General features: G+C 44.7%; 3 protein-coding genes across 8 annotated transcripts; 1 reads left to right on the top strand and 2 right to left on the bottom strand.

Annotated features, from left to right (window-relative positions):
* The first annotated feature begins 1,311 nt into the window (after window positions 1–1,311).
* LOC120711566 (disease resistance protein Pik-2-like) lies at window positions 1,312–7,439 on the top strand. Of its 4 annotated transcripts, none has more exons than XM_039997140.1 (5): window positions 1,312–1,712; window positions 1,805–2,635; window positions 4,573–6,586; window positions 6,753–6,856; window positions 6,981–7,060. In XM_039997140.1, the coding sequence occupies exons 2-5, from the start codon at window positions 1,827–1,829 to the stop codon at window positions 6,982–6,984; spliced, it is 2,931 nt and encodes a 976-aa protein (XP_039853074.1). In that variant the 5' UTR covers window positions 1,312–1,712; window positions 1,805–1,826; the 3' UTR covers window positions 6,985–7,060. The 4 variants fall into 4 exon arrangements, with proteins under 4 accessions (XP_039853074.1, XP_039853072.1, XP_039853075.1 ...); XM_039997138.1 differs by having other exon boundaries at window positions 1,313–1,712; window positions 6,973–7,439; XM_039997141.1 differs by having other exon boundaries at window positions 1,335–1,712; window positions 1,805–2,236; window positions 6,973–7,439.
* A 790-nt stretch (window positions 7,440–8,229) lies between these two features.
* LOC120711567 (protein RAE1-like) lies at window positions 8,230–14,972 on the bottom strand. The gene is made up of 12 exons (XM_039997142.1): window positions 14,790–14,972; window positions 14,505–14,577; window positions 14,319–14,405; window positions 14,158–14,223; window positions 13,875–14,068; window positions 12,995–13,136; window positions 12,797–12,877; window positions 11,602–11,730; window positions 10,908–10,985; window positions 9,767–9,838; window positions 8,667–8,747; window positions 8,230–8,574 (listed from the first exon to the last, which is right to left on the bottom strand). The coding sequence occupies exons 2-12, from the start codon at window positions 14,556–14,558 to the stop codon at window positions 8,527–8,529; spliced, it is 1,032 nt and encodes a 343-aa protein (XP_039853076.1). The 5' UTR covers window positions 14,559–14,577; window positions 14,790–14,972; the 3' UTR covers window positions 8,230–8,526.
* A 900-nt stretch (window positions 14,973–15,872) lies between these two features.
* Window positions 15,873–24,190, bottom strand: LOC120711571 (transcription factor TGA2.2-like). Of its 3 annotated transcripts, XM_039997144.1 has the most exons (7): window positions 24,047–24,190; window positions 23,054–23,127; window positions 17,745–17,994; window positions 17,518–17,661; window positions 17,281–17,361; window positions 16,621–17,199; window positions 15,873–16,521 (listed from the first exon to the last, which is right to left on the bottom strand). In XM_039997144.1, the coding sequence occupies exons 2-7, from the start codon at window positions 23,104–23,106 to the stop codon at window positions 16,369–16,371; spliced, it is 1,260 nt and encodes a 419-aa protein (XP_039853078.1). In that variant the 5' UTR covers window positions 23,107–23,127; window positions 24,047–24,190; the 3' UTR covers window positions 15,873–16,368. The 3 variants fall into 3 exon arrangements, with proteins under 3 accessions (XP_039853078.1, XP_039853077.1, XP_039853079.1); XM_039997143.1 differs by having other exon boundaries at window positions 16,621–17,361; XM_039997145.1 differs by lacking the exons at window positions 23,054–23,127; window positions 24,047–24,190 and adding an exon at window positions 18,181–18,832 and having other exon boundaries at window positions 16,621–17,361.
* Window positions 24,191–24,744: the final 554 nt, after the last annotated feature.

The raw sequence follows: 24,744 nt of genomic DNA on the forward strand, positions 1-24,744 counted from the left end.
TTTATCGATCTCAAAATATTCTAATCCAAATTTTACGAAATTTTCTGTTCAGAAATTTTTTTCTTTCATTTTCTTCTCAAAACTTTGTTAAAAATTGTTTGTATAAGTTTGGTTAATTTTTTATTTGTATAAGTTAGTATAGTTTAGTAGCCGTGTTTGGTTAAGGTTGAAAAAAATTTCGAAATTTTTTTTTGCACCTTTGACCACTAATTTAGAGTATCAAATAAAGTCTAATTACAAAACTACCTCCACAACCCCCGTGTAAAGCGCGAGACGAATCTAATGAGTCTTTTGACACGTGATTAGAGGATGGTTACTGTAGTATCACTGTAGCAAATCATCAATTAATTTCCGTCATTAGATTCGTCTCAAAAAATTCCTTTTAGGTTTTGTAAATATTTAATACTCCATGCGGGAGTTCGTCTTTTTTGAAATCTTGATTTGTCGCGGCAGTTTGTTTCACCACAGCTGAGAACGAGATGAGATGACGTGATGTGATAGTGGGACCGGATACATCAACTCAACATGCAGAAAGGGGCCAGACAGTACGGTCGGAATCGACCGTACGGAGCCCAATTTACGGGCGACCGTAAATTAGCGCCCCCAAGAATGTCGCGCCAGTAAGCATCCGGTCTACACTACGAGTGGTACCATAATTAGTATTAGTGCATTATTGTACGGAGTAGCTTGCTAATGACAGGTCGCGAGATGTTGGCCTGGCTATACTTTTTTCCTCCGTTCCAAATGCGGAACAGCTGCAACGCGGTGCCAGCGCTTATAATACTTCCTCCACACTTGCCACCGCGACCTTTTTTTGCTCCCCCACCCTAAAGCTCATCCACCGCGTTGCAGGGGCGGCGTCGACCACCGGTCCACCGCCGTACGTCCCCGCACTGCGACCTTTATTTGCTCCCCCACCTAGACCTGGGCATGGGTCACCCGACCCGAACAACCCGACCCAACCCGCCCGAAAAAAACCCGACCCGACCCGACTCGAGCTACATGGCGGGTGGGCGCGGGCCGTATTTTTTGACCCGCAACAATCAACGGGCCGGGCACGGGCCGTGATTTTTGACCCAAAACCCGACCCAACCCGAAAAACCCGACCCAAAGGCCAAAAAACCCGACCCAACCCGAAAAAAACCCGACCCGACACGCCCGCGCAGGGTGCACGGGCCAACCCGACCCGACCCGGTGATAGGTACGGGTCGGGCGCGGGCCGTCCTATGCGACCCGTGACCCGACCTTGACCCGACCCGAACCCGACCCGACCCGACGTTTGCCCAGGTCTACCCCCACCCCAAAGCTCATCCTCGCTCCCGCAGCCACTCATCACGGAATCGCGCTGCCGCCAATCATTGCCACTCTCCGTCGCCGCCGCTCCCTGACCTTGGCCGCATCTCGCCGCGGTGGCTGCTGGAGAGGCTGGATCAGGGCCTCCTCGGCTCCGTCCTCACCGTCGTCCGGCTCCTTCTCCAGCTCGCCGGACTCGGGGGCCACATATATAACGAGGCGGGATCCGGCCATCCGGGTCGTTCGGAGTCCGGAAGCCAGGCCCAGAGCGCCGGGTCCTCCTCGCCGCCGCGCCGAGGACCCGGGGCCGGCCGTTCACCGCGGCGCGTCCAGTCCGGCGGGTGGCAACCTAGGCTTCTGCGCGTTCTCTCCACAGGAACCGCCCAAGCGGTGCACCTCTCTCGGCAGCTCCGATCCAGGTGAAGCTCGCTCCTTCGTTCTGCTCTCGCGTCCACCGCGAAACCACCTCTTATGCTCAAACACTCCGTAACCTCAGTACCTCACCTTGCAGGTAGCTAGCCGGTAGAACAGAAATGGCGGTTGTAGTAGGTGTTACCATGGGGGTGATGAAACCGCTCCTGTCCAAGCTTACCAAGCTGCTGGAAGAAGAGTACGTCAAGTTCAAGGGTGTTCGCAAGCAGATCAAGTTCTTGAGAGATGAGCTGAGCGCCATGAGTGCCACGCTCGAGGATCTCGCAGATGCGGATCCGGAGAAGCTCAACACTGAAGTGAGGCTCTGGAGGGACAAGCTACGGGAGCTGGCCTATGATTTGGAAGATTGCATCGATGCCTTCATGGCTCGTGTTGACCACGGGCATGATGGGGGTACGGTCTTCGAGAAATACTTCCGCAAGCTGAAGAAACTGATAGCACGCCATGATATTGCCAATCAGATCCAAGAACTCAAGGCATCCGTAAAGGAGGCCGCCGAGAGGCACAAGAGGTATGATTTTGCCCAATTAAAACACAACTCTAGCACTTCTTTCGTTGATCCCAGGCTGCCAGCACTTTATGAGGATATTGAAAACCTTGTGGGCATCGATGTCCCCAAGAAGCATATCATTGACATGTTATCCATGGAGATGGATGGGCCATCCAAAAAACTTAAGGTGGTCTCAATCGCTGGCCGGGGAGGTCTTGGTAAGACTACTCTTGCAAAGCAAGTCTACGACACCATCAAAGGCCAGTTCTCCTGTTCAGCTTTCGTGTCGGTTTCTCGAACTCCTGATGTGAGGAAGATTCTAATACACATTAGTACTGGAGTTGGGTTCACTGGTTACACACAGGATGATGGTGTGCAGCAGCTCATTGATAAACTCAGGAATTACCTTAACTGTGAAAGGTAAGCCTAGTGATCTTCCGATGCTGTATGAATAAGTAAAATTGGTGGTACTTGAATTGATGGCAAGTTGGCAACATTTAGAAAGAATGGATTATTAGAATAGTAAAGGCTATTTCTTGATTTTAGTAAGACATCATGCATGATTACTTCGTTATATTTAGTAACTTCAGTCTCTACAAGATATTATTATTATTATTATTATTATTATTATTATTATTATTATTATTATTATTTGCCTTTTTCTGTTAGTTTCAAATTCATGGAGGAACCACTGATATTTCAAAATATGCAAATTAGTCACAAATATTTGTTCTATGAATTCGAAACTTAAACTTCACCCTCGATTTCATTTACTTATTAAAGTTACCATATGCACTCCATCAATGTCATAGCTTAAAAGTTTAAAGTACCACCAACCGTACTAAAGGGTCTGCATGTTGGTAACACCAACTGTACTAAAGGATCCACATTAGTACTGGTTGGTGTTACTACCCAGTACTAAAAACTATACTCAAATTAGTGTAGGTTGGTGTATTGGTTAGTAACACCAAACATTACTAATATGGACCCTTTTGTACTGGTTTTTTTGTTAACATCCACTACTAAAGGGTCCTTCACGAGTTAATTTAAAACGAAAGCATATATCTTCCAATCAGATTCATTGTATAGGTGTGATGATAAGCCTAATATTCATAAGACAAGAGATCCTTGGTCTGAATCCAATGTACTGCACAAGCGCACGTATTTCGCATGAAAAATTACGTAACCTATGAAAGCACCTGGTACTAAAAGGTGAGACTTTTAGTATCAGTTGGGAATTCGGTACTAATAGGAATTCCCAACCGGTACTAAAGGTATTAATAGTGCCATCAAATTTTTTTTGTTGAGCATCGGGAACACTAAGCTTGCCAAATGAAATATTTTCTACTGATCAACAAGAAAATTATGAAAATAAGGTATCATGGATCGTTACCACTAAATTCTTAGTGTAACAAAAAAGAGTTGGAGAAGCCTGGTCCAACACCACGCATTGGTCAGCACCATCGCAATAGCAACAACGCCACAACATTATTCACACGTAGCATACCTGGGCCATCATATATATACATAGCTATGCTAGCATCATCTCACGTATAGTCACAATGCAGGGACGATTGATGAAAGTAGAGGCTTGGGTTTCCACCATGCAACTTTTGTGCAGTGCATAAGGCGCACAAGGCAAAGCAGTGGATCACCCTGGCAACAGGAGTTGCTTGTCCCTCTGATTTATATTTCAAAGAAATGCGGCTATTTTTGCCGAGGCAATGCGGTTTAGTAAGAAATCTCTTTGTGATAGAATGAGCCTGTCTAACCCCAGGGGTGGTGGCGGTGGCATTATGGATGAAAACGGGCGGAAATTTCCTGTTTCCGTCAATCCATATTTCTATATTTGTTCCATATTTTCATCTAAATGGAAACGGGATGGAAAGCTGTGAAATAGGACGGGGTACGGGATAGGGGCAACCTTATTAGTGGCATGCAAACAACTCTAGGAGACTCAAACAGGCTCATCTTATTATGAACGTCATTACATTATTCTTCAATGGTTCTAGCCTATAGTGAATATAAAACCCTAAATTCCTAACGGATCAAAGTCCATTTTGGCCCATTAGTAGGTCGAACCCGATTTGGCTCTTGAGCATATATCCAATAGTTTTGTCTATTAATCAAATTAATAGAAAATAAGAATAATACATAAAGATTTTGTTGGCAACATTTAAAATATTTTGATTGCACGCACTAGAATGTCAATCTTTATTACTATAAGAATATCCATTTTTGGCTTCCGGCCATCATGCATCAACCTTAAAAGTTCCTCAACTAGCCATAGTTGAGGTCACGGATGTTGTGATGCATACAATTCTGATTACATCTTCGTTAAAAATCTTGTGTTGTAGGTACATTGTTGTAATTGATGATGTATGGGACACAGAAGCTTGGGAATTTATCAAACTTGCATTACCGGATAATGATCTTGGGAGCAGAATAATCAGTACGACACGTAGTGTTACTGTTGCAAAATGTTGCTCCTCTCAAATTTATGAAATGAAGCCTCTTAGTTTTGATGACTCCAAAAGGTTGTTTTTCAAAAGAGCATTCGGTTCTGAGACTTCATGTTATCCTCACTTGGAAGACGTTCCGGATAGAATATTAAGAAAATGCGGTGGTCTACCATTGGCAATTGTTACTGTATCTAGCATGTTAACAAATGAGCTTGCAAAAGCAGAATGGGATAGGGTACTGAGAGCTATCGGTTCTGCACTTGCAAAGAATCCGGGTGCAGAGAAGATGACAACAATATTATCTATGAGTTACTTTGATATCCCTCGTCATCTAAGAACTTGTTTGTTGTACTTGAGTGTGTTCCCAGAAGATTTTGAGATAGAGAAGCAACCTTTGATCCATAGATGGATTGCAGAAGGGTTCATTCATGAGGAAGGAGGGCGAACTAAATATGAAATTGGTGAGGGTTATTTTAATGATCTCATCAATAGAAGCATGATCCAACCTGTTGATGTAAAGTACGGTCAGGCAAAGGCATGCCGAGTTCATGACATCATTCTTGACTATATCAAGTGCAAGGCTGCTGAAGAGAATTTTGTAACTCTATCCAATGGTGCAGAGCATGTATACACATCATCGGATTACAAGGTTCGTAGGCTTTGCGTCAACAATCACACCGGAGAAAATGTTACTATATGGGAAGACCCGAAGTTTTCTCACGTCCGATCAGTCACTATATTTGGGCAGCCCGTGAAAACTAGTTTGTTGCCTTCCACTGCTCTTCGTGTGTTGGATCTTGGAGGTTGCTGGGGCATACAAGACCATCACCTTGCAAGTATTGATACTTTGTTTCATCTCAAGTACTTGCGTCTCTCCTCAGGTTCAATAACTAAGCTGCCAGAGAAAATAGGAGAACTGCAATATCTACAAACCCTGGATGTACGAGGTACCAGAATTGAAGAGCTTCCATCCACTATCACCAAACTACAACGACTGTCACATTTATATGCTGCCTGGGACAGTAGATTTCCAGATGGAGTGATCGGGCAGATGCACAGCTTAGAAGAGATGAGAAAGTATGGAGTCGAATCCTACGAACAAGGGAAGTCTCTGCAAGAATTCAATAAACTAACCAAGCTGAGGACATTAAAAATTGAATTGAATTTTGATTCACTCAATGGCTCGGAAGGACTACGCCAAGCTCAGGGCTGTCACAGTTATTTGAGAACCTTATTATCTTCATGCAACCTTTATAATCTATATATCACGGAGTCCTCTGTGGACAACAAGTACCCAATGTCGCTGGATTCATGGCGCCCTACTGCTCCCTGTAGCCTCCAGAAGCTCTGCTTAAAAGAATGCCTCATCTGTAAGGTGCCAAATTGGATGGCATCGCTTGGGAATATCGTGGTGCTAAAACTGCAGTGGATCCTCTATTTGAGACCAGAGGATGTGGAGATCCTTGGAGCAATACCCAGTTTACTTTTTCTCATACTAGTAACTGTCAGTGGCACCAACGGAAGGATCTCCATCCATGGTAGAAACGGATTCAGATGTCTGAAATATTTATACCTGGATATTTTTTCTTGTGGGACCGCGCTGGAGTTTCAAGTGGGATCAATGCCAAAGCTTGAGCATGTGAAGCTCGCACTCCGTGTGCATAAGAGCGAGTGCCTGAATGGTGCTTCTGATTTGGGCATCCAGCACCTCTCCGCTCTCAGCAAGGTTGAGGTTGAAATTCGGGGCAACTGCATGCGTGCCAGGAACTACAATCCAACAGAAGATAAGAAAGATGACGCTGTCAGATGGGTTGCAAGCGCCATTAATAGTGCCATCATGACACATCCCAACCGTCCCACTATCAGATTCGAAACATGGCGCTGTCACGACTGTGAACGGTTCGAATGTGTAAGTTCCCTTCCGTGAACTGCCGGCATTGATGCTTCGTCAACCTCTAAGTTGCTGCTACAGTCACATATTTCTTTGTTCTATTTATTAGCAAATGCTTGGTTATTCAGCTACGTAATCCTTTACTTCTGACACCCTCTTGGTTGCATATTGTTTTGACTTCTAGTGTTTGAGGGAATGGAATCAATGGACGGGGGGTCTATTGACTGAGTGGCTCAAAATTTGGCAAATTGAAGAGGAGCAGGAACAGATGGATAGACCGAACAAGAGGTACCAAAATTCACACTTGAGGGTGCCAATCAGACGTCCACTGTCAGATCGTTTTCCCCATCAACCTCCTCTCCCTCATATAGTCATGTTCATTTCTCTTATGATTTTTCAAACAGGATGACAGATGACGAGGAGCAGGCTAGTGCAAAGGAAGGAGAGGATGAAACTGATAATAAAGAGGAAGAAGATACCTGTGAAGAGGAAAGAGAGGAGCAAACTGATGAAGAGAAGGAACTGGAGCAACGAGAGGGCAACTAGAACCCCGCAAGAGTTTGTTGTGGCCTTGTGGATGCTACCTGCATCGGGTCTCGGTGGAAAGAGACCCGATGGCAAGAGACATGATGCTTCCTGTTGGCATGCTGCACGCTCCATTGGTGGTTAACTACTTGCACAATTTAGTGAGAGTCACCGTTCTGTTCATCTCTCTGGATTATTTCTTTCCTTGTGCGTGTGTGCTGTTAGTTTTGAACTTGCATGTGAAGATATTTGGCTGTGTTTTTTTTTTTTGGTAATTAAGACATTTAGCTGTTGAGGTGCATTCTTCAACGGTTCCGCAACAGAGGTTACTTCTATTTCTGCTCCACGCTGCTGCACTGAATCCTCTGCTTTCGGTCGGTTTGTATTGGTTGCAAAACTAATTCATCTGCTTGGAGCAACAGCTGGGCTTCATTATGCTGTTCGTCTTTTCCAGAATATCTGGTATGTATCGTCCGCTGGTCCTTGTGCTGACACAACCGTCCACACGCTTGTTTTTCAACTGTTTCGACATCCCACAAATAGCTGGATCGGCTTTTTATGTTCCTGTGCTACACTAGTGGCTTGTAGCATCAACTTTGAATAACTTCCAACAAATCAGTGAATGCAAGCTAACCCAACTTTACAGCCTACCAGACACAGGCAAAAAAAGCTGATCAGAAAAGATACTTGTTTACAAGGCCAAGGAGAAAATGGACTTGATGAAAATATGTTATATCCTTTGCTTCCGCTGGAGTGTAAACCCTCAAGGATTAAGAGGCTCCATAAAAATGCCAGCAAAAACCTCTGTAATCCAGCCTCTATTATTCTAAATAGTGGAGGTCTGCTGTTAAATATACTGCCAGGTCTCGTACACATAAACCTTCCAGAAAGCACAGGATTTCTTTTTGACCATGATAGCAAGTTAGCAACTAATATAGTTTATCACAAACAGTGTTCTAAAAAACGTTTTTAAACATCATTTAATCTTGATTAAATGCTGAACGGTGGCCAAGCGTTGCGTTTAATCACAGTGTCGTTTAATCACAACACACGTTTAATCATGTTCAATCTACGTTTAATCACAACACACGTTTAATCATGTTCAATCTACCATAGGCAAGCGTTCGCCTAGCGTCTAGCGTTTTTTAAAACCTTGATCACAAACGATACTGACAATCACCAATATCGACCCATATGCACGGAAATTTACATCACTGAAGACCACCTCGATACACAATTCCTTAAAAGGGCTAAGACATAGCAAACATCAGGTATAACTACATGTTAATCTTGCAACGGAAACCCTATATTCAGTGCTTAGACACTACAGGTACCCTGAAATTTACATCTACCAGACTTCCAATACAGGAGGGGGGCATAACAAAACTGGTGACTGGCCTAAAGACGAACAGATCCCGCAAGTTAGAACCAAATCACTTCCTGCCTGTTGCAATCCGCGGCTTTCCTTTGACCTCAGATTCCTATTCAAAAAAGGGAAGTTCAGACCCAAAATAATAAAATAAACATTGCAGGGATGAATCTCAATATCATGAAAGCTGTAAACAGAGCTTACCTGTGGACTGTGGAGGTAGATGGATGTCTTTGCAGCTGCAGGGTTGTGGTTTTCAGCCCCACGGCTCCAATCATAGCAGACCTATTTTGCAATAGTGATGGTTACTCCATTGAGTATCAGATCATATAATACAGATAATGGAAATACGTAGGCATAGGGATGAAAACGGTCGGAAAAGATCGGTGAAAGGCTCCATCACTTTCACTTTCACATTTTTTTTCATCGAAAATGAAAACGATACGATATTATCGGAAACAAAAACAGCATCGGTATTATGGTATTAAGATGTTAATCCAAGTATCCATCCATCCATGACATGTATCTCATTTCATAGTACAAAAAATTTAGAAAATAATCCCACCATCCAAGAAACTATTCATAGTCCTATGAATTCAGGTCGCTAGGTTGTGATTTAGGGTTAGGACAAATGAGTCATGACTCATGACTCTCTAAAAGTATAGATACGACATTCTAAAAATATTGATAGCAGCGGTGCTAGCATTGTACGTGAATACGGTATTTCTATCGGTAAAATACGATAGAATACCCCGAAAATACGATAGTTCTCGAAAACGATTAGAGGATGCTCAAATCATTTTTGTTTTCACTTTCATATTATTTTACTATTTTCGTTTTTATTTTTTGGTAATTATTTTCATTTTCGTTTAGCCTTAAAAGTCGATAAAATCTCGAAAACGATTCTCGGAAATCGAAAATTACCATTTTCGTTTTCATCCCTACGTAGGCAAATGCTAGCGTTAGTAGCCATCGAAATACGTTGCATCACTACTTTGTACGAAATAGAAAAGAATTGTTAATACACACTAATATCCCAGTTTGGCTATTGATAACTTTTCTCTCTATTTAATTTTGAAGTATTTATCTTGATTACAGTAGCATCTTAGTCCTACATCAAAAAAATGGAAGAAGGGCTAACAGCACTTCATTCATTTGATTCCAGTACAATAAGATAAAATTTCTCACGAAACCAAACTATTGCAGAAGTCAATCCAAAGAGTCAATTTGATCGTGCAACTTAATTTTGAAACTTTATACATGATACGATATTAACTTTATAACAAAATGCCTAGTTGACTTACCGCATAAGCAAATATGGAACCATCACTGTTAAAGGTGCTGCAAGGAATGGGAAGAGGACATCTACTAAAAGCCTGTACAGAAATGATGTAATAAGTATTAAATGAAGGAAATGATATGAGAAACTGAGCATAAAAACAACCACACACGACAATGGATACACACCATTAGGTCGAAATGTAACTTGCATTCATAAAAAAATAAAGTACTAATAGATCTACTAAGAACAGGAAAAAAACAGTATGTCATTACAAGATTGGACAAATGGGTAGTGTGAACCCTGTACAACTGTACCAATAAATGCTACTGCTCAAGATTTCATTGTTATGCTCATGAGCTGACCAAACAACAAATATGGTAAGATATTAAAAGGTACAAATCAAAGTCACCAGAAACCCTGGGACACGGGTTCTGGGTGGGAGATGGGTACTGTCCTTCGGGATGCTAGTTCAGGACTCTGGACAAATCTGAGTTGAGGAATCAAGGTCAATGGATCAACTGCAAATAGTTATTCTTAAAGTTCGATGACTATGTCATGGAATCAAAGTATATCAGTAAAAAAGAAAGAATACAAAAGAAGAAAGCAGGGAAGATGAAGTAAGCCTGGCCCACTCTGCACCAATCTGCTTCTGCTATCTCCCAAGCCCTTGACAACTCAATTGTAACTCATGACCTCAACGATGCCCATACCTCAACCCAAGCACCTTCACTCTCACCACTATCCCTCAATCTCCATCCCACCCTCCCACCTACCCCAACCAGTCACGACCATGGTGGATTCGGCAAGCAACAAAAGCATCGAAGGCCACAAGGAAAAGCAACAGCAAAGTTGAGGTTGGTTTTCTATCCCCATGTTCTCCCTCATCACCACCACTCTCTTTCATCCCTCAGCCCATTGATTTATGAGCCATCATATGTGGCATCAAAGCTGCTTACCAAGATCGCATAACCTTGATCAAGGATGTTGGATCTAAGGTCATGGATCACACGGGCAACCGCTAACCCGGTTACTAATAATGTACAAATATTCCACAGAAACAAGCTGCAAACCATCATCAAATCAAGAACAATCAAAGTAACGGAAGTCGACTGCTATCCAACAAAAGTGAAAATCAACAGCAAGAACCATGGAAATGGTTATACCTTCAGCCTCTGCTTGCTGTCCTTATCCCAGAAGTTGAAAGCACCATCAGATCCAGCAGTTGCAAATGTGTGATGGACCTGCAGCAAGTTGTAAAAAGTATAAATTTAAAAAATCAACATCACCAACTACTATGTCCAAGCTTAGAACCAACTGCTATTCCCAAGCTTGGGAATTCTCATAAGCAAGTGGGCAATGCTTGTTTCAATGAAATGACTATGAGCACAACCAACTCAATTGGTACACAATATCATTAATAAGCCATACCAATCCAATGGCAAGCATAAAAGAACATAGCCAAACAATCCACACTGTTCTTGATGTATATTAAACTGGTATGGACAAAATTGGTCAACTAAACTAATAATCTGTTGAAATTGTTTTCAGCAGTCCATATTAATCTGTATGGACATGAGTACTGAATACTTTTGCATCAGTCATATGCCTATGGTTGCAGTGTACTGTTGTAGATAACTTAAAGTGCACTGTAACATTGATTTAAGCTCAAGATATTTTATGGAAAACAAAGTTGAGCTTATGTTATTCAACAAATCAACTGAGAATGGAGACGAGGTACTAAAAACCAGCATGTCTCTATTGCATCTGTACACTTCTAACAACAAATGTTAAGCAATTAAAATAGAACCATAAGCCTCACATATAATTAATAAATGAATACAGAGTGATAAATCTTACAGGGTGGAAGTTCAGTGAATTGACAGAGAATATATCATTTCCTTCCCTGTGACATTTGAAAGTGAAATTCTTGCTTTGTTGTGAATCATCGATATGGTGAACACCAACTCTTCCTTCTATCGAGCCAACCTTTAAATGCGAACAATGGGTCAGTCACATGAAAATCTAATTCTTGTGAAAGTCATATGGAAAGTATTTAAAGAAAATAGAAAAAAATATGTATTGCCAGGTACCAACCATTTTATCCAAGATATTAAGTATTAACACCCAATGTAAAATAAAATAAATATCAGGTACCAGGAAAACATTAATTGGCACAAACCAACATGAAAACCACCACCACCTAAACACCCCGCCACTAGGCAGGTAAAGAATCGAATGTCGGCACAGCCACTTGAAAAAAAAATGAAGCCCTGGAGGGGGCTTGACTCTTTGCCCTGCAGCATTATTTTATATCCAGATTGACTCTTAACACAATCAATCTAAGACACCTACTGATCAATATCGAGTCCAAAAATAGCCAGTTTCCAGGTATGGTCAAGAGTGACCAATATACACTTTCATGTAACTATCTCAATAAGAATAAAGCATGTCTGTCGTGTAATTGTATGCCGTGTGACCATGTGCATCTGATATGTTTTAGTCAGGAGTTTGGTTTTCTTAAAAAGTTCAGTTTGGAGTTTGGTTCTGATCTGGTTCTAGGAATGACTGAAAAGCACGAACAATAGGCAAATTGGTTAGTGGGTAAGTTTAGATATGGTTTGCTGTCCATGACAGACTAGGAAAAGGATCCAGGCCCTCTGGTTAGTCATCCAAGCAATTCAAAACACAAGAGCATCAGTAATATTGATACATGATTTATACTTCAAGTAGTTAGAAAGTTCGCATGCAGATTTCTGAAATATACAGGACCTATTAGGCCACAACAGTGAAACTGATACTGGGTCAAAAATCACAACCCCACCCATACCAAGCACTGATTTGGGTAAGGTATAGGTTGTGTAGAAAATTTTGAGTGAAGAAACTCAAGGACTAGATGAAGACAAATCAAATGAATACATATTTGTCTATGGTAAATACAGATTGTGATGGCACAAAAGTTAAATAAATAATTTACGGGTGAGAACGGTAAAAATAGGCATATTTAATTCAAATAGAGGAATCAGAGTAAAGGACACAAATAATTAAGCATTACCAGAAATCCTTGTTGATCAGGGAATGCAGCAAGGCACCGTGTCTGGTATTTTAGTGGTGATTGAATACGCTTGAACTCCGTCTAATGATCCAAACATATAACACATGAAATAAGTAAGTTCAAGAACACATATCATCAATGCCCAACTGAAATTAAACGAATTGATAAATGCATAGCTAGTAATGACAACATAATCACCTGAGGATTCTGCAAGTTGAAGACTACAAGATTACGATCAGCAGTTCCCACAATCATAAGGGGGTAATTCACTGTAAGAGCATAGCAACGTTCTGGAAGTTGCTGGATATGCACAGGATTTGCTTGCCTTGTGTCCCAGTACCTATAATGAGCATAATGATCAGCATTGAAGGTAGATAAGTGTAAATCAGTCATCATCATTAGAGGGTATAATGTCCTAGTGATCAGAATTAATATTAGCCATGATGGGATAAACAAAAAGCACAACAGAACTATATTGGGAAGAAAAGAAGGTACGATAAATTCAAACAGGCACATAGTCAAAGTGAACATTTCCACAATGCATGCATGCCAAATTGCCAATCAAAATATGCATCCAGATATGGAATTTCAATTAATGTTTCCTAAACCAAATATGGAACACATGATGAAACCTACGGCCACTAATGCTAAAGATTCTGAAAGAGTATTTATTACAGCAATCACATTACGTAGATTTCATATTAACATTAGCTACTGCATTAATGACTTGATCATTATGTATAAACCATTGCAACTGTTAGCATAACATGTGATAGGATCATAGAAAATGATCATGATGGTAGGAAACCATGAGTTTACAGAGGGCATAAAGACTAGAATGGAAAGATAAACAGGATGGAATACATAAATCTTTTGCAGTACTTGATGTAGTCAATATTGGTTCTCAACTGTCAAAAACACGTTGACAAACATAGGCAACATACTAATCCTTTTAAAGAACATGCTATAATAATAAGCAGCCATTCGTAACAACCTAAGAGAACATCAATTGACAATATGTATTCAACTTCCAAGTGAAGAAGATGAAGATTGAGAGCAATGGACTGTGCATGCACACCTCAGAGTCTTATCCCAGCTTCCAGAGACAAGAAGATTCATTTGAGGAATCCACGCGATCTCCTTGACAGGCGCATCATGCATCGCAACCGTCTGAGGCTGCCCACCTGACAGTAGAGGCCACATTTTGACCTGCTTGTCACAGCCTCCAGAGAAGACAGTTGTTCCATCATCCTTCCAAGCTGAGCAGAGGACCTGAAACAGGAAAAAAACAATTGGCACACCAGATACTAACCATATGGAAGTCAATTACTACCAGATCAAGGAAAGCACTAAGGTCGTACCGGCTGATCATGCGACATGGACACCTTGGGCTGACTGTTCCCGCCAACAATCTCCCAGCACCTCACCTGCACAACATGCAAAAGCCAGCCAATCCAAGTAAGATACGTTATACATCACACTGACAAACACCAGCTGCTAGTAACAGCACAAGCAAAGGTACCTGGTTATCCCAGGAGGTTGCCACCAGCAGATTGCTCTTGGGGCTGAAACTGAGGCTCGAGACGGAGTCACCCGGGTTGGGCAGGATCTGCATTCCACAAGCAAACGTCAACGATTCGAGATTCTACAGCAGAAACGCACTCTTCGCGGTACTGCTCCTGCACCAAAATTCATAAAAACGGCGCACCTCGAATGACTTGTTCGGGTTAGGGTTCGCGGTGAGGCCGGTCAGACTCGCCATCCCTCTCTACGCCTCGATCCTGCAAGCACCGACGAGCATCACAACCAAAACCCAAATCGGCAGCGAGCTGGGCGGTGGATTGGAGCACCCGCCGCGCACCCCCGGGAGGGAACGAGAATCCGGGATCGGATTCGAGCGGTCGCCGCAAGTACTACGAGACCCCCGCGTGCCCGAAACTATCCGCCCGCCGCCCAAACCAAGCAAACCTAGGGTAGGGCTGGGCGTCCTTACGGAGTCGACGGGACGTAGCCGCGGCGCCGCGCGGGTGCGTGCCTCGGAGGGAGCGGAGGGTGCCTCGGCAAGGCGGAGGGGGCGTCTCGGTCGGCAGCCTCGCAGGTTCGGCCGCCGGGGAAGGGGAACGGGGAGGTCTGGTGGAGGGGCGGCGGCGTTGGCAGTAGAGTGTGAAGGGAAGGGGAATGGGTTGGTCTGGTGGTGCCACTGACAGGTGGGCCTGCATGTGTGGAGCCCACGTGTCAGGGACACCACTGCAGGGCACTCAACTGCAGCGGATCTCGTTCCGTCTGGTGGAGGGGCGGCGGCTCGCCAGTTGTGCTTGGGCTCCCGCGTAGCGTTGGATGCACGCGGGGAGGCGGAGGTGGCGTCATCGCCTCCGTCCAAGCGGGGACACGAGGTTCCCGTGTGGAGGGTGGAGTACGTGTTCCTTGTGGGGAAGCGGAGAAGTGAATTTAGCGTTCAATTTAGGGTTTTTTTTATTTGTACTATTACAATTTTCAAACTTTGGAGAAGTACCGTTACTGTTCGCCTATTTAATCCTACCATTACAATTCTGGGACTCTCACACTCCAAAGTTTGAAAATTGTAATGGTACTAGTAGGATTCAATTTTTTCTAAAAAATATTTATTTTGTAAAAACAATGTTTTCCCACATATGAGGAGGTTTATCATTATTTTGAATTTAACGAGACATGCTCACTGATTAAACCTCACGAGGCTGGATCATACTATGTTTAGGGTTTTTACCGAACTCAAAGGCTAACAGATATAGCTTAGATCCTTGATGAATTTGTTGCACCGAAACATGTTCCATTAATTTCTCCAGCAAATGCTTAACTAAAGTTTTGATCGAATCCAAATCGTTTCGCAACTTAAAATTTTAGTTATCATCCACTAAGACAGGTGTTAACCTAAACGGTAAACGCTAAATAGTCAGTTACCTATCATTTAGCTATTTATTCGGACTAAACGGTCTTTAAATGGGTTAAACAACCATTAAACGAAGTAAACGGCTGATTAAACGGATATGACTAGCCACCGTGTATCGTTTACACAACGTGTTCGCGGGCAAATCAGTCGTGTAAGCGAACAGTGGCTAAAACTAGATTCCATTGTTCATCAATATTTTGACATGACCTCCGTACAAATGACACTAGTTACAGGTTAAGAGAGACAAGCAGCAACTGAATACTAAACACTCTGTGCCTAATAGCCTCAGAAGCATGCCCTATCCAAGGTTCCAAACATGGATGTATACACTATGTACACTTGTAAATTCCTTGATCTGCCAACCAAATCCTACTGCTGTACTGTAACCATCAGAAGATTCAGGTTTCATTCATAGCAAACACATTTTTTTTAACCCTTTCAGAGCAAACACATCGCTTGCCTTGCCCGTACCAGATGCCGAGCTGGACCCGCCGGCGGTGGTTGGCTTCAGAGCCACTGACGCGCGCCCGTCTTCTCCTCTTGCTCCGCCGGGCGGTCCGGTCGACTGCCAAGCCAGCCACGCGCGCGCGTGCCCTTGCCAACGCCGCTTCCTCTTCCCCGTCGAGCCACTCGCCGTCGCCGGGCGCTACGCCGGCTCCCGCGGGCGCGCCGCCCAGAGCGAGCTGAGCGCGCGCAGCCGCTGGGAGTAGTCGGCGAGCGCCAGGAGCCCCCGCGCCGCCTGCGGCACCGTCAGGATCTCGCTCATGTTCCGCAGCGTCAGCTGCCGGAGGTGGTCCGCCTGCGCCATGAACGCAGCTGCAGAGGTCAGAGAGCAAGCCAAGGACGGCCTGTGGCAGATCACCGTGCCGAGATTCTGGTTCGCGGGCTGGTCAGTCACCTGGTCCACGAAGCTGACGAGGTCGTCGAGCTTGCCCACGGCGCTGGCCATCTGCCGCGCGGCGTACCCTCCGGCGCCGCCGTCCGGCGCGTCGACGGTCATGAGGGCGTCGACAAGCGTCTGCTGCAGCTTGGCCATGCCCTGCGACAGCGCGTCCTCCAGTTGCCTTGCCGTGTTCTGCAGCGCGCGCACCGCCGAGGCCTGCGGCTCCGGCAGCGGGCCCAGCCGCGGCGCCAGGACCTTGAGCAGCTCGGAGGGGCGGAATCCGCCGATCCAGAGGAAGAAGCGCTCGGCGGGGGCGCGCCACACGCCGGAGAGCACGAAGAAGGCGTCCGCGCGGGCCGCCCGCGCCCGGGCCTCGAACAGCGCGCCGTAGTGCGCCACCGCGGCGTCGACGAGGAGCCGCAGCTGGAGCTCCTGCGCCGGCGCCAGCGCGCCACCCGGCTGCAGCGCCGCCCGCAGCTCCTCGGCCTGCTTCTCCTGCTCCTCCACCCACCGCGCGTACTCCACCTCGAACGCCGCCACGCGCGGGTCCGCCACGGCCGGCGCCAGCACCCCGCCTCCGCCGGCGTGCGCGCCCTGCAGCGGCGGATCGGAGCTCATCAGCAATGGCTTTGCCTGCTCTCCTGAATTGTTGGGAGCTCGAGGAGGTGGCCTTACCTGCTGGCGCCTGGCCATGGCGAGCTCCTGCTCCAGCCGCGCCAGCTTCATCCGGCTCGTCTCGAGATTCTGGATGTAGGCCTGCCATTTCGGTCGACCGAACCGAACCGGCAATCATCAGCGATGGAGTATTCCGAATTCCGACAAGATCATCATCGTGGAGAAGACAATGGAGAAAAAGCAAAGAAGATTTGTTGCTAGCTTGCTTCACTTGGGATGATGAATGGTGGCTCTCACCTTCTTCCTCAGCCGGCTCTTCCGAGCAGCCTCCCTGTTCTGCGCCAGCCGCCTCTGAGTCTTGTCTCTGGGCCTGGCGTCGTCGTGCCCGAAGCTATCCGACGACGGCGGCGCTTCCTCCACCGCGACGACGTCGTGCTGCGCCTGCAACCGTGCCGCGGCCATGAGCGCGGAACCGGCGAGGAAGTCGAGCTGCCGCAACATGGCCACGAAATGCGCGCGCTTACCAGGCGTGTGCCGAGCTTGGACTCTGTTTCGACGACGTCCGCCGCCGCTGCCACTGTCACCGGAGCGACGGCGGCCAGGGGGGCGGCCAGCGCGTCGCCGTCGGGCCGGAACGGGTCTCCCCACGCGCCGACCGCCGCCATCTGGTGGCGCTGGCGCCCGTAGATCCCCATGGCCCCCGGGCCGGCCGCCGCCGCCGCGTCCGCGTACCGGCCCGGGTGGGCGCCGCTCGCCGCCAGCGGCTGCAGGCGGCTGCATCAGCATCAGGCACAACGCAACGTGTCAGTCACCGGCGCGCAGCTTCTCCGGCGGAACGAAATCAAGCGCGAGATCGAGGCATCAAGACGACGAAGAAGCGAGCGAGGCGACGGCAACGCCGCCGCCGCCGCAGCAGCAGCAGCAGCAGCTGAGCAATCCGCAAGCGTGGGAGAGGATTACGTCAAGGGAAGGGGGCGAAGAGGCGGCGCCACGAGGGAAGTCTCCGCCGCTCTGGCCGGCCGGCCGCGCTGGCTTGGCTTTCGGCGGCGCGCAGGAGGAGGTGAGGTCGATGACGACGCGGAGCTCGCTCGGGAGGTGGAGGCGGCCTCCGTCTGTGTGTCTGCCGACGCCGGTGATGATTGGCGAGCCGCGAGCGAGGCAGCAAGCGGTCGAGTCGCCGCCGTACGGCGACGCGCGGCGCGCGCGCGCGCGTGATTGCCCGTTGCGTGCGCTGGCTGGGCTTCCCGTTTCTCTCGTCGCGGCGTTCCCACACGACAAGCCGGCGCCCCCGGGGTGGGGAGAGGTGGCGCCTTGTCGCTTCTCCCCCTCCTGCTCCGCTCGCCTCCGGTCTGTGCCTTCCGTTCCGAGGGAGGCAGAACCAGAGGGTCGGATCAGTTGTTGGGCATGCTCTATTTTACTCTGTTCAGCTTGTACTTTTTCAAAAAAATTTGAGGGCACGTTCGGCTTGTACTTCTGACAGTGTGCGATGTGAACGCTGGGTTTGGGCACCCCAACTGTGTCTGAGGCCTTGTTTAGATGGGATGTAAAGTACTGTATTGGGTAATTATTATCCCGTTATGGGTTAATTAGACTCAAAAGTCGTCTCGCAAATTATAGACAAATTGTATAATTAGTTATTTTGTTTAGCTATATTTAATATTTTATGTATATGTTGAAACATTCGATGTGATGAAAAATCTTATAAAATTTTAGAATTTTAAAAAGAACTAAACAAGGCCTATCAAGTGTCACCATGTGATTGATGGATAAAAGCAGAGGAAATATGCGCCAAAAGATTCAAACTTAGGGGCGCACATCCACACACACAACCAGATGATCGGTAGGCTCGATCGGGTCTTGTTGCATTGTGCTAACGGTCCCCTACTACCTCCAACCTAAAATTGTTAGTCTGCGTAAAGATGTCCTGTCTAGATGCTTAGCAAAATTTATATAAAATTTATAAATCTACAAAAAATTAAAACGACTAATAATTTAGAATGGAGGGAGTAGTATGTTTTTCCCTATTGCTCCCAAATGACACAATATTAGTAGGCGTGTTCAGATTGGACGTTTGGAACTCAAGTTTGTCACGACGAACCTTACTAGTCGCGAATCCGCTAAGTTTTGTTTGGTTGATCGTATGATATCTTTAGCCTACATAACTTCCTAGTCCTCAAAATCCACTTGTCACACGCGCACTGTTTCACTCAAAATTTGTCTAAGGGGCCGTTTAGTTCCCAAACAAAAATTTTTTAGATGTCACATCAACGGTTTGACCAGATGTCGGGAGGGCTTTTCGGACACTAATTAAAAAAACTAATTTCAGAACTCACTTGGAAACCGCGAGACGAATCTTTTGAAGCTTTTGACCGCATCATTAGCACATGTGGGTTACTGTAGCACGTATGGCTAATCATACACTAATTAGGCTCAAAATATTCGTCTCGTCATGTACATCAAAATTGTGTAATTAGTTTTGTTATTTAATTACATTTAGTGCTCCATGCATGTGTTCAAAGAGAAAGTCACAAATTACGATGTGAAAATTTTTGGGAACTAAACGCGCCCTAACTAAGGTTACCTTGCAAAATTCCTTCTCGCACAAAGCTCACCCAATAATAATATACACCGCAACGTGCGCTATAACCATGTTCAGGAGGTGGCTGCCTCGCTCTACAACTAGGAGTAGGAATATTCTACAAAGGCTGTGTTTAGTTGCAAAATTTCTCTCCAAACTTCACTATTCACCTATCACATCAAATCTTTTGCCTCATGCATGGAGTACTAATGTAGGTAAATAAAAAAACTAATTGTATAGTTTTGATGTACGTTGTGAGACGAATCTTTTGAGCCTAGTTAGCCTATGGTAGGACAATATTTACCACAAACAAACGAAAAGTGCTACAGTATTCGATGCGACCCTTTTTTACTACTTTTTGCGGATCTAAGGGGCCGTTTAGTTCCCAAAAATTTTCACCTCCCCTTTAAACACATGTATGAAGCACTAAATATAATTAAATAACAAAACTAATTACACAGTTTGGATGTACACGATGAGACGAATCTTTTAAGCCTAATTATTGCATGATTAGCCATAAGTGCTACAGTAACCCACATGTTCTAATGATGCGGTCAAAGGCCTAAAAAAATTCGTCTCGCGGTTTCCAAGTGAGTTGTGAAATTAGTTTTTTAATTAGTGTCCGAAAAGCCCTTCCGACATCTGGTCAAACAGTCGATTTGACATCCAAAAATTTTCGCACGGGGAACTAAATGCCCCCTAAACACAGCCAAAGCTCACAAGTCATCATGGACCTAGAATAGCTTATCCCGTGTAGACTTAGCCGTGTGGGTGACAACGACGCCAATCTTGGTAGGCAGCGCCGTCGTCGTCACCGGTGGCGTCACCTGATCGGTGCCAAACGTACAAAGGGCCAGGCCAGCTGGACCAGCCACCTCACCTGGCTGACCCACACTCCAAATGCCACTCCTTGCATTGTGGACTCTGTTTCATAGCTCCGGCACGTATTGAAAAGAAAAAATAAAGGGGACAAAGTGTCCACTAGGCTTCATCATGGATTTTGATGTGATGATATGCATTATTTTTGTGTTGAAATTTGAAACATCGCCTTGACGAAAGCGTTTGAGAAAATTACTCGAACTTCTCGACTGTTTTCCTCGGTGCTATTGGATATTTGTTACCGCAACGAGGAAAGATACTTTAATTTTCGGTGAAAACCCGCATCTGAGAAAATTACTAGCTCAAACCGCTTAATAAGCATTTTATTTCTCTGTCTAATTGGAATTAATGTTGTGGTGTATAATTGGAGATTTCTTATCGCAATGATGAAAAATTGACGGTGTAGACGTATAGTCCAATTTTAGAATGCATCCGACTCTGTTCCACGGAAAAGATAGCAAACCTAATTATCATCATAGCAGCAGGGAGAAGGAAACGGGAGGATTTTCATGGGTGATCTTAAGTTAGTTGGCGATGATGCATAGGTCACAACTTTTTGCGATGTTAGTGCACGAGCACTTGGCAACTTTTTATCCTTTTTTGAGAGGAATCAGCACTTGAGCGCCCAGCACGGAGCCCCTTGGAATCTCACTACCTGGGTGGAGCCCGCACAAGAAACACAAGAATCAGGAATCGGGATACCCCCCCCCCCCCCCCCCCCCCCCCGCCCTCTTTTTCTGCGACCAATATGATCACGCAGTAGCGCTCCCACACTGATATGGCCAAATAAGGTTATGGTCAATAAAGAATTATTCGGCGCTCTTTTGTCACTAATTAGGGGGCTGTTTGGATGGAAGCCACACTTCGCCACGGCACGCACGCCCCCCGCCGCACTCAGTGCTGCCACGGTACATTATACTGTGGGAGCGGAGTTGGCTGTGGCGCCGGAAACACCCGCCACACTCCGCCACGCTCTGTGGCGAGCTGTGGCTCCCATCCAAACAGCCCTTAGATTCCAACTCATGATTCCCCTTGGCGATATATGTTAATTTGAAATCAATATGAAAAGAAGCCAAATGTTAAACTAAAAATTAAGATGTCGGTTGGAAACATTTCACAATGGTGGCTAATAATGAGATGGTATGTGTAGTGCACCTGTCTTTTCCTAAAAAAAACATAGCAAACCTAATTATCACAGTGGAGAGAAGAAAAGAAGAAAATCAATTGCCAATTTAGGTTAGTAGGCAAGGATGTGTACGTCACAACTTTGTGATGCAGGGCGTGCTTGGTCGGCTAAAACGTGGGCAAGCTTTATAAATTTTGGCACTCTCATTTGGTTGGATTCCAACAAGTAGCCCATCTAACGAAGTGTTATTCTAAAATTACTAAGGTTTTAGAAGAAAAAAAAGATTGTCATGCCAATCAAGTAGGACGACCGCAGTTCATATCACTCGAGGCTAATAGGTCCTTGGAATAATCTCACTAGTTTGGATGGGACCCATAACACAACAAATAGAGGAATCAAGGATCTCCTTTCGTGACCAACCATCCAGCACTCTTGCGCTATATCATGGTCAATAAGACTCTAGTCCAGTTAGTTAAATTATTCGACGACAAACTCGCATCTTGTTCATGGGATCGCATCGTCTCCACATGAGTTTCAAGCAGTAGCTAGCTAGGTGCCATATGCATTTAGGGGCATCTTGCTCACTTACAAAATATTCATATTCGTGATGACTGATGAAGACACATGTGAGAAATTCCATCTTTCTTTTGAAAGATTTGTGCCTCCTTCATTTCTTTTTAGAGAAAAGGTCTCCCCGCTTTATTTCAAGAAACAAACCCTAACGAAGGTTCACGAAGCCTGGCTCACCCCGTACGAAGGGTGGGATTTTATTTCTTTAAAAAAGTTGTTTGGCATGAAGTTGTGTGGCTTTTGATCCTTATGCTATTGCATTGTCTGCGCTACATGAAACACCTCATTTGTCGAACCATATGTTTTTGACTATCTATACGTGAACCACATGAATGCACCTTGACTAACAAAAAAAAAGGAATCTATCCAATATATATGCGCCCTCGCTCATGCTGCACCACTAGATGGAGTGGAGATTCCAAAGGCAGAGCATAGCCCCAACCTTTTGGAGGTGGTGCACTAGTCCACTTGCATTGTCTGATAACAAACTAGCTAGTGCCACCAGCTTTGATTCCACAAGATAGTATATTGGCATTGTGTGATTAAGGTTCGACTTCGTTTGCGATCTCTCTTAAGTTGCACAGGATCGCCTTTGTTTTTTTTTTGTTTCAAATTATGTAACAGCCATCATCATATCTCTGGAGCTGTAGAGCCGGGGTTCAGGAAGTATGAATGGTCACTTGAGTTTGTGGATGTTGAAATGGTCTTCAAGATATCCAGGGTAAAGCTCCATCTCATGCTTCACTTGATCAACCTAAATAGGGCATTATTTTTTTAATAGAAATCAATAGATATGATAACATATTGGAAAATTGGAAACAGAAACAGTTGAAATGTGGCTTCTGAGAGGCTCATCTAAAACAAAACTTAATAGAACATAATCTATATATTTACCGATTGTTCAGGGAAGTTACTTACTTTAATCCTATTCTAGTTCATAGTATTTTGCACTACTATTCTTTGATATAACAATCTTACAGTTTTATTAGAGGTGAGATTGTATATATGAAAAAGAGTAAATGGTGGTGGCTAGTTACGTCAGTTTTGACCAATTAACTATGGATCCGTGGACCTGTGATGTTTCATGAATCATGAATACGAAACCAAATATGCTCATAGTATATTTTCTAGAGGAAATTATATGCTCTTATAATAATACCTAAAATACTAAGATATGTTCCCCCCAAAAGAGATTAATAATGTCCGACATTTACCCTGATGAGCACCTTTTTCTTTTCTTTGAGAATGAAAATACTGACAACAAACACACAGCTTGTTAGGAGCATGTAACGCAAATTCAAGGACAACAAAATTTTGTATGACTGCTGCTAATCTCAAAGGAAAGAGTTTTCACGGAAAGATTTTTAAAACTTGTTTGCATATTGTATTATATGTAAGAACCAAGAGAAGGAATTCTTTATTTCTGTGCGTTCTAGAAAAACTGTAGGCAGATGTTGTATGAGATTTTTGTACCATGCTACAAAAGAACATATTACTACATGTTTTGTCACGAAAATTGTGGTGCTATCTATGTGAAACAGCGCATTTCTACAAGCAAAAGGCACCCCCCAATACCATCCACTGATGACGAACTTGTAACTGATTCACAGAATGAATCCAACATCTATAAACTGAATCATTTGAACAAGAATTAGTCATGAAGTGAGTAGTACCTTCTTGTAAGGATGAGCAGATAAGGGAGAGGCACATACACCAATGCAATCAAGCAGCAAGAATCAGCTCAACAGAGCTCACCCATATATGGAAGTGTGTGAGTGCTCTTTCTCAAGCTCCAAAGAGCACACCACTTGTCCACATGAGACCATGAAAGTATATATAAGAAGCCATTCCATTTCCCTTAAAAAGAAAGAACCAACTTGCCTGCCTGCCTTCACTAATAAATGTTATCACTGGGGCCTCCTGTTAGCTTAGGATGCACTAATTATGCTTTCTACTAAACTAATCAAGAGCATATATGCTGACATACATGTTCATCAAACTGCATAAGAGGTAGAAAAGAGAATCTGGGGTTCATGCGTACCAGAAAGACGGTAATTTTGAGCTGTAAAAGTTCGATAAAAGGCATGCTTTCAAGTAGCATTCGCAGTCATGCATGCAAGCAAAGTAGCCCGGATTTACTAATGACACTTGATAGATGCAAAATTTCATACACATGATATGCATCTCATCAATACTTTTTTAGGCTTGCAAAAGGAGGCTTGAGGTTGAGGAGTTGTACCTTCACATGCTGATTAGGCAGGAAAAAGACTCAGGAAAAGCCATACGTGCAAGATTCAGAAAAGATATCGCACTTGCTATTAGCCTGTATATTTAACAAAGTTTACAAAGAGAAATATCAGATAAAGCAGTT

Source organism: Panicum virgatum, chromosome 6K (assembly GCF_016808335.1).
Source record: "Panicum virgatum strain AP13 chromosome 6K, P.virgatum_v5, whole genome shotgun sequence".
NCBI lineage: Eukaryota > Viridiplantae > Streptophyta > Magnoliopsida > Poales > Poaceae > Panicum > Panicum virgatum.

Coding starts and splice junctions, on each gene's coding strand:
- LOC120711566 (XM_039997138.1), top strand. CDS start 1,827: ATGGCGGTTGTAGTAGGTGTTACCATGGGGGTGATGAAACCGCTCCTG. Junction 2,636..4,572: donor AATTACCTTAACTGTGAAAG/GTAAGCCTAGTG, acceptor CTTGTGTTGTAG/GTACATTGTTGTAATTGATG. Junction 6,857..6,972: donor ATGGATAGACCGAACAAGAG/GTACCAAAATTC, acceptor TTTTTCAAACAG/GATGACAGATGACGAGGAGC.
- LOC120711567 (XM_039997142.1), bottom strand. CDS start 14,558: ATGGCGAGTCTGACCGGCCTCACCGCGAACCCTAACCCGAACAAGTCA. Junction 14,224..14,318: donor CAACCTCCTGGGATAACCAG/GTACCTTTGCTT, acceptor CATGTTGTGCAG/GTGAGGTGCTGGGAGATTGT. Junction 13,137..13,874: donor AGCTGGGATAAGACTCTGAG/GTGTGCATGCAC, acceptor TGCTCATTATAG/GTACTGGGACACAAGGCAAG.
- LOC120711571 (XM_039997143.1), bottom strand. CDS start 23,106: ATGGAGCTTTACCCTGGATATCTTGAAGACCATTTCAACATCCACAAA. Junction 17,662..17,744: donor CCAAGCTCGGCACACGCCTG/GTAAGCGCGCGC, acceptor GCACGGTTGCAG/GCGCAGCACGACGTCGTCGC. Junction 17,362..17,517: donor AGAGCCGGCTGAGGAAGAAG/GTGAGAGCCACC, acceptor CCGAAATGGCAG/GCCTACATCCAGAATCTCGA.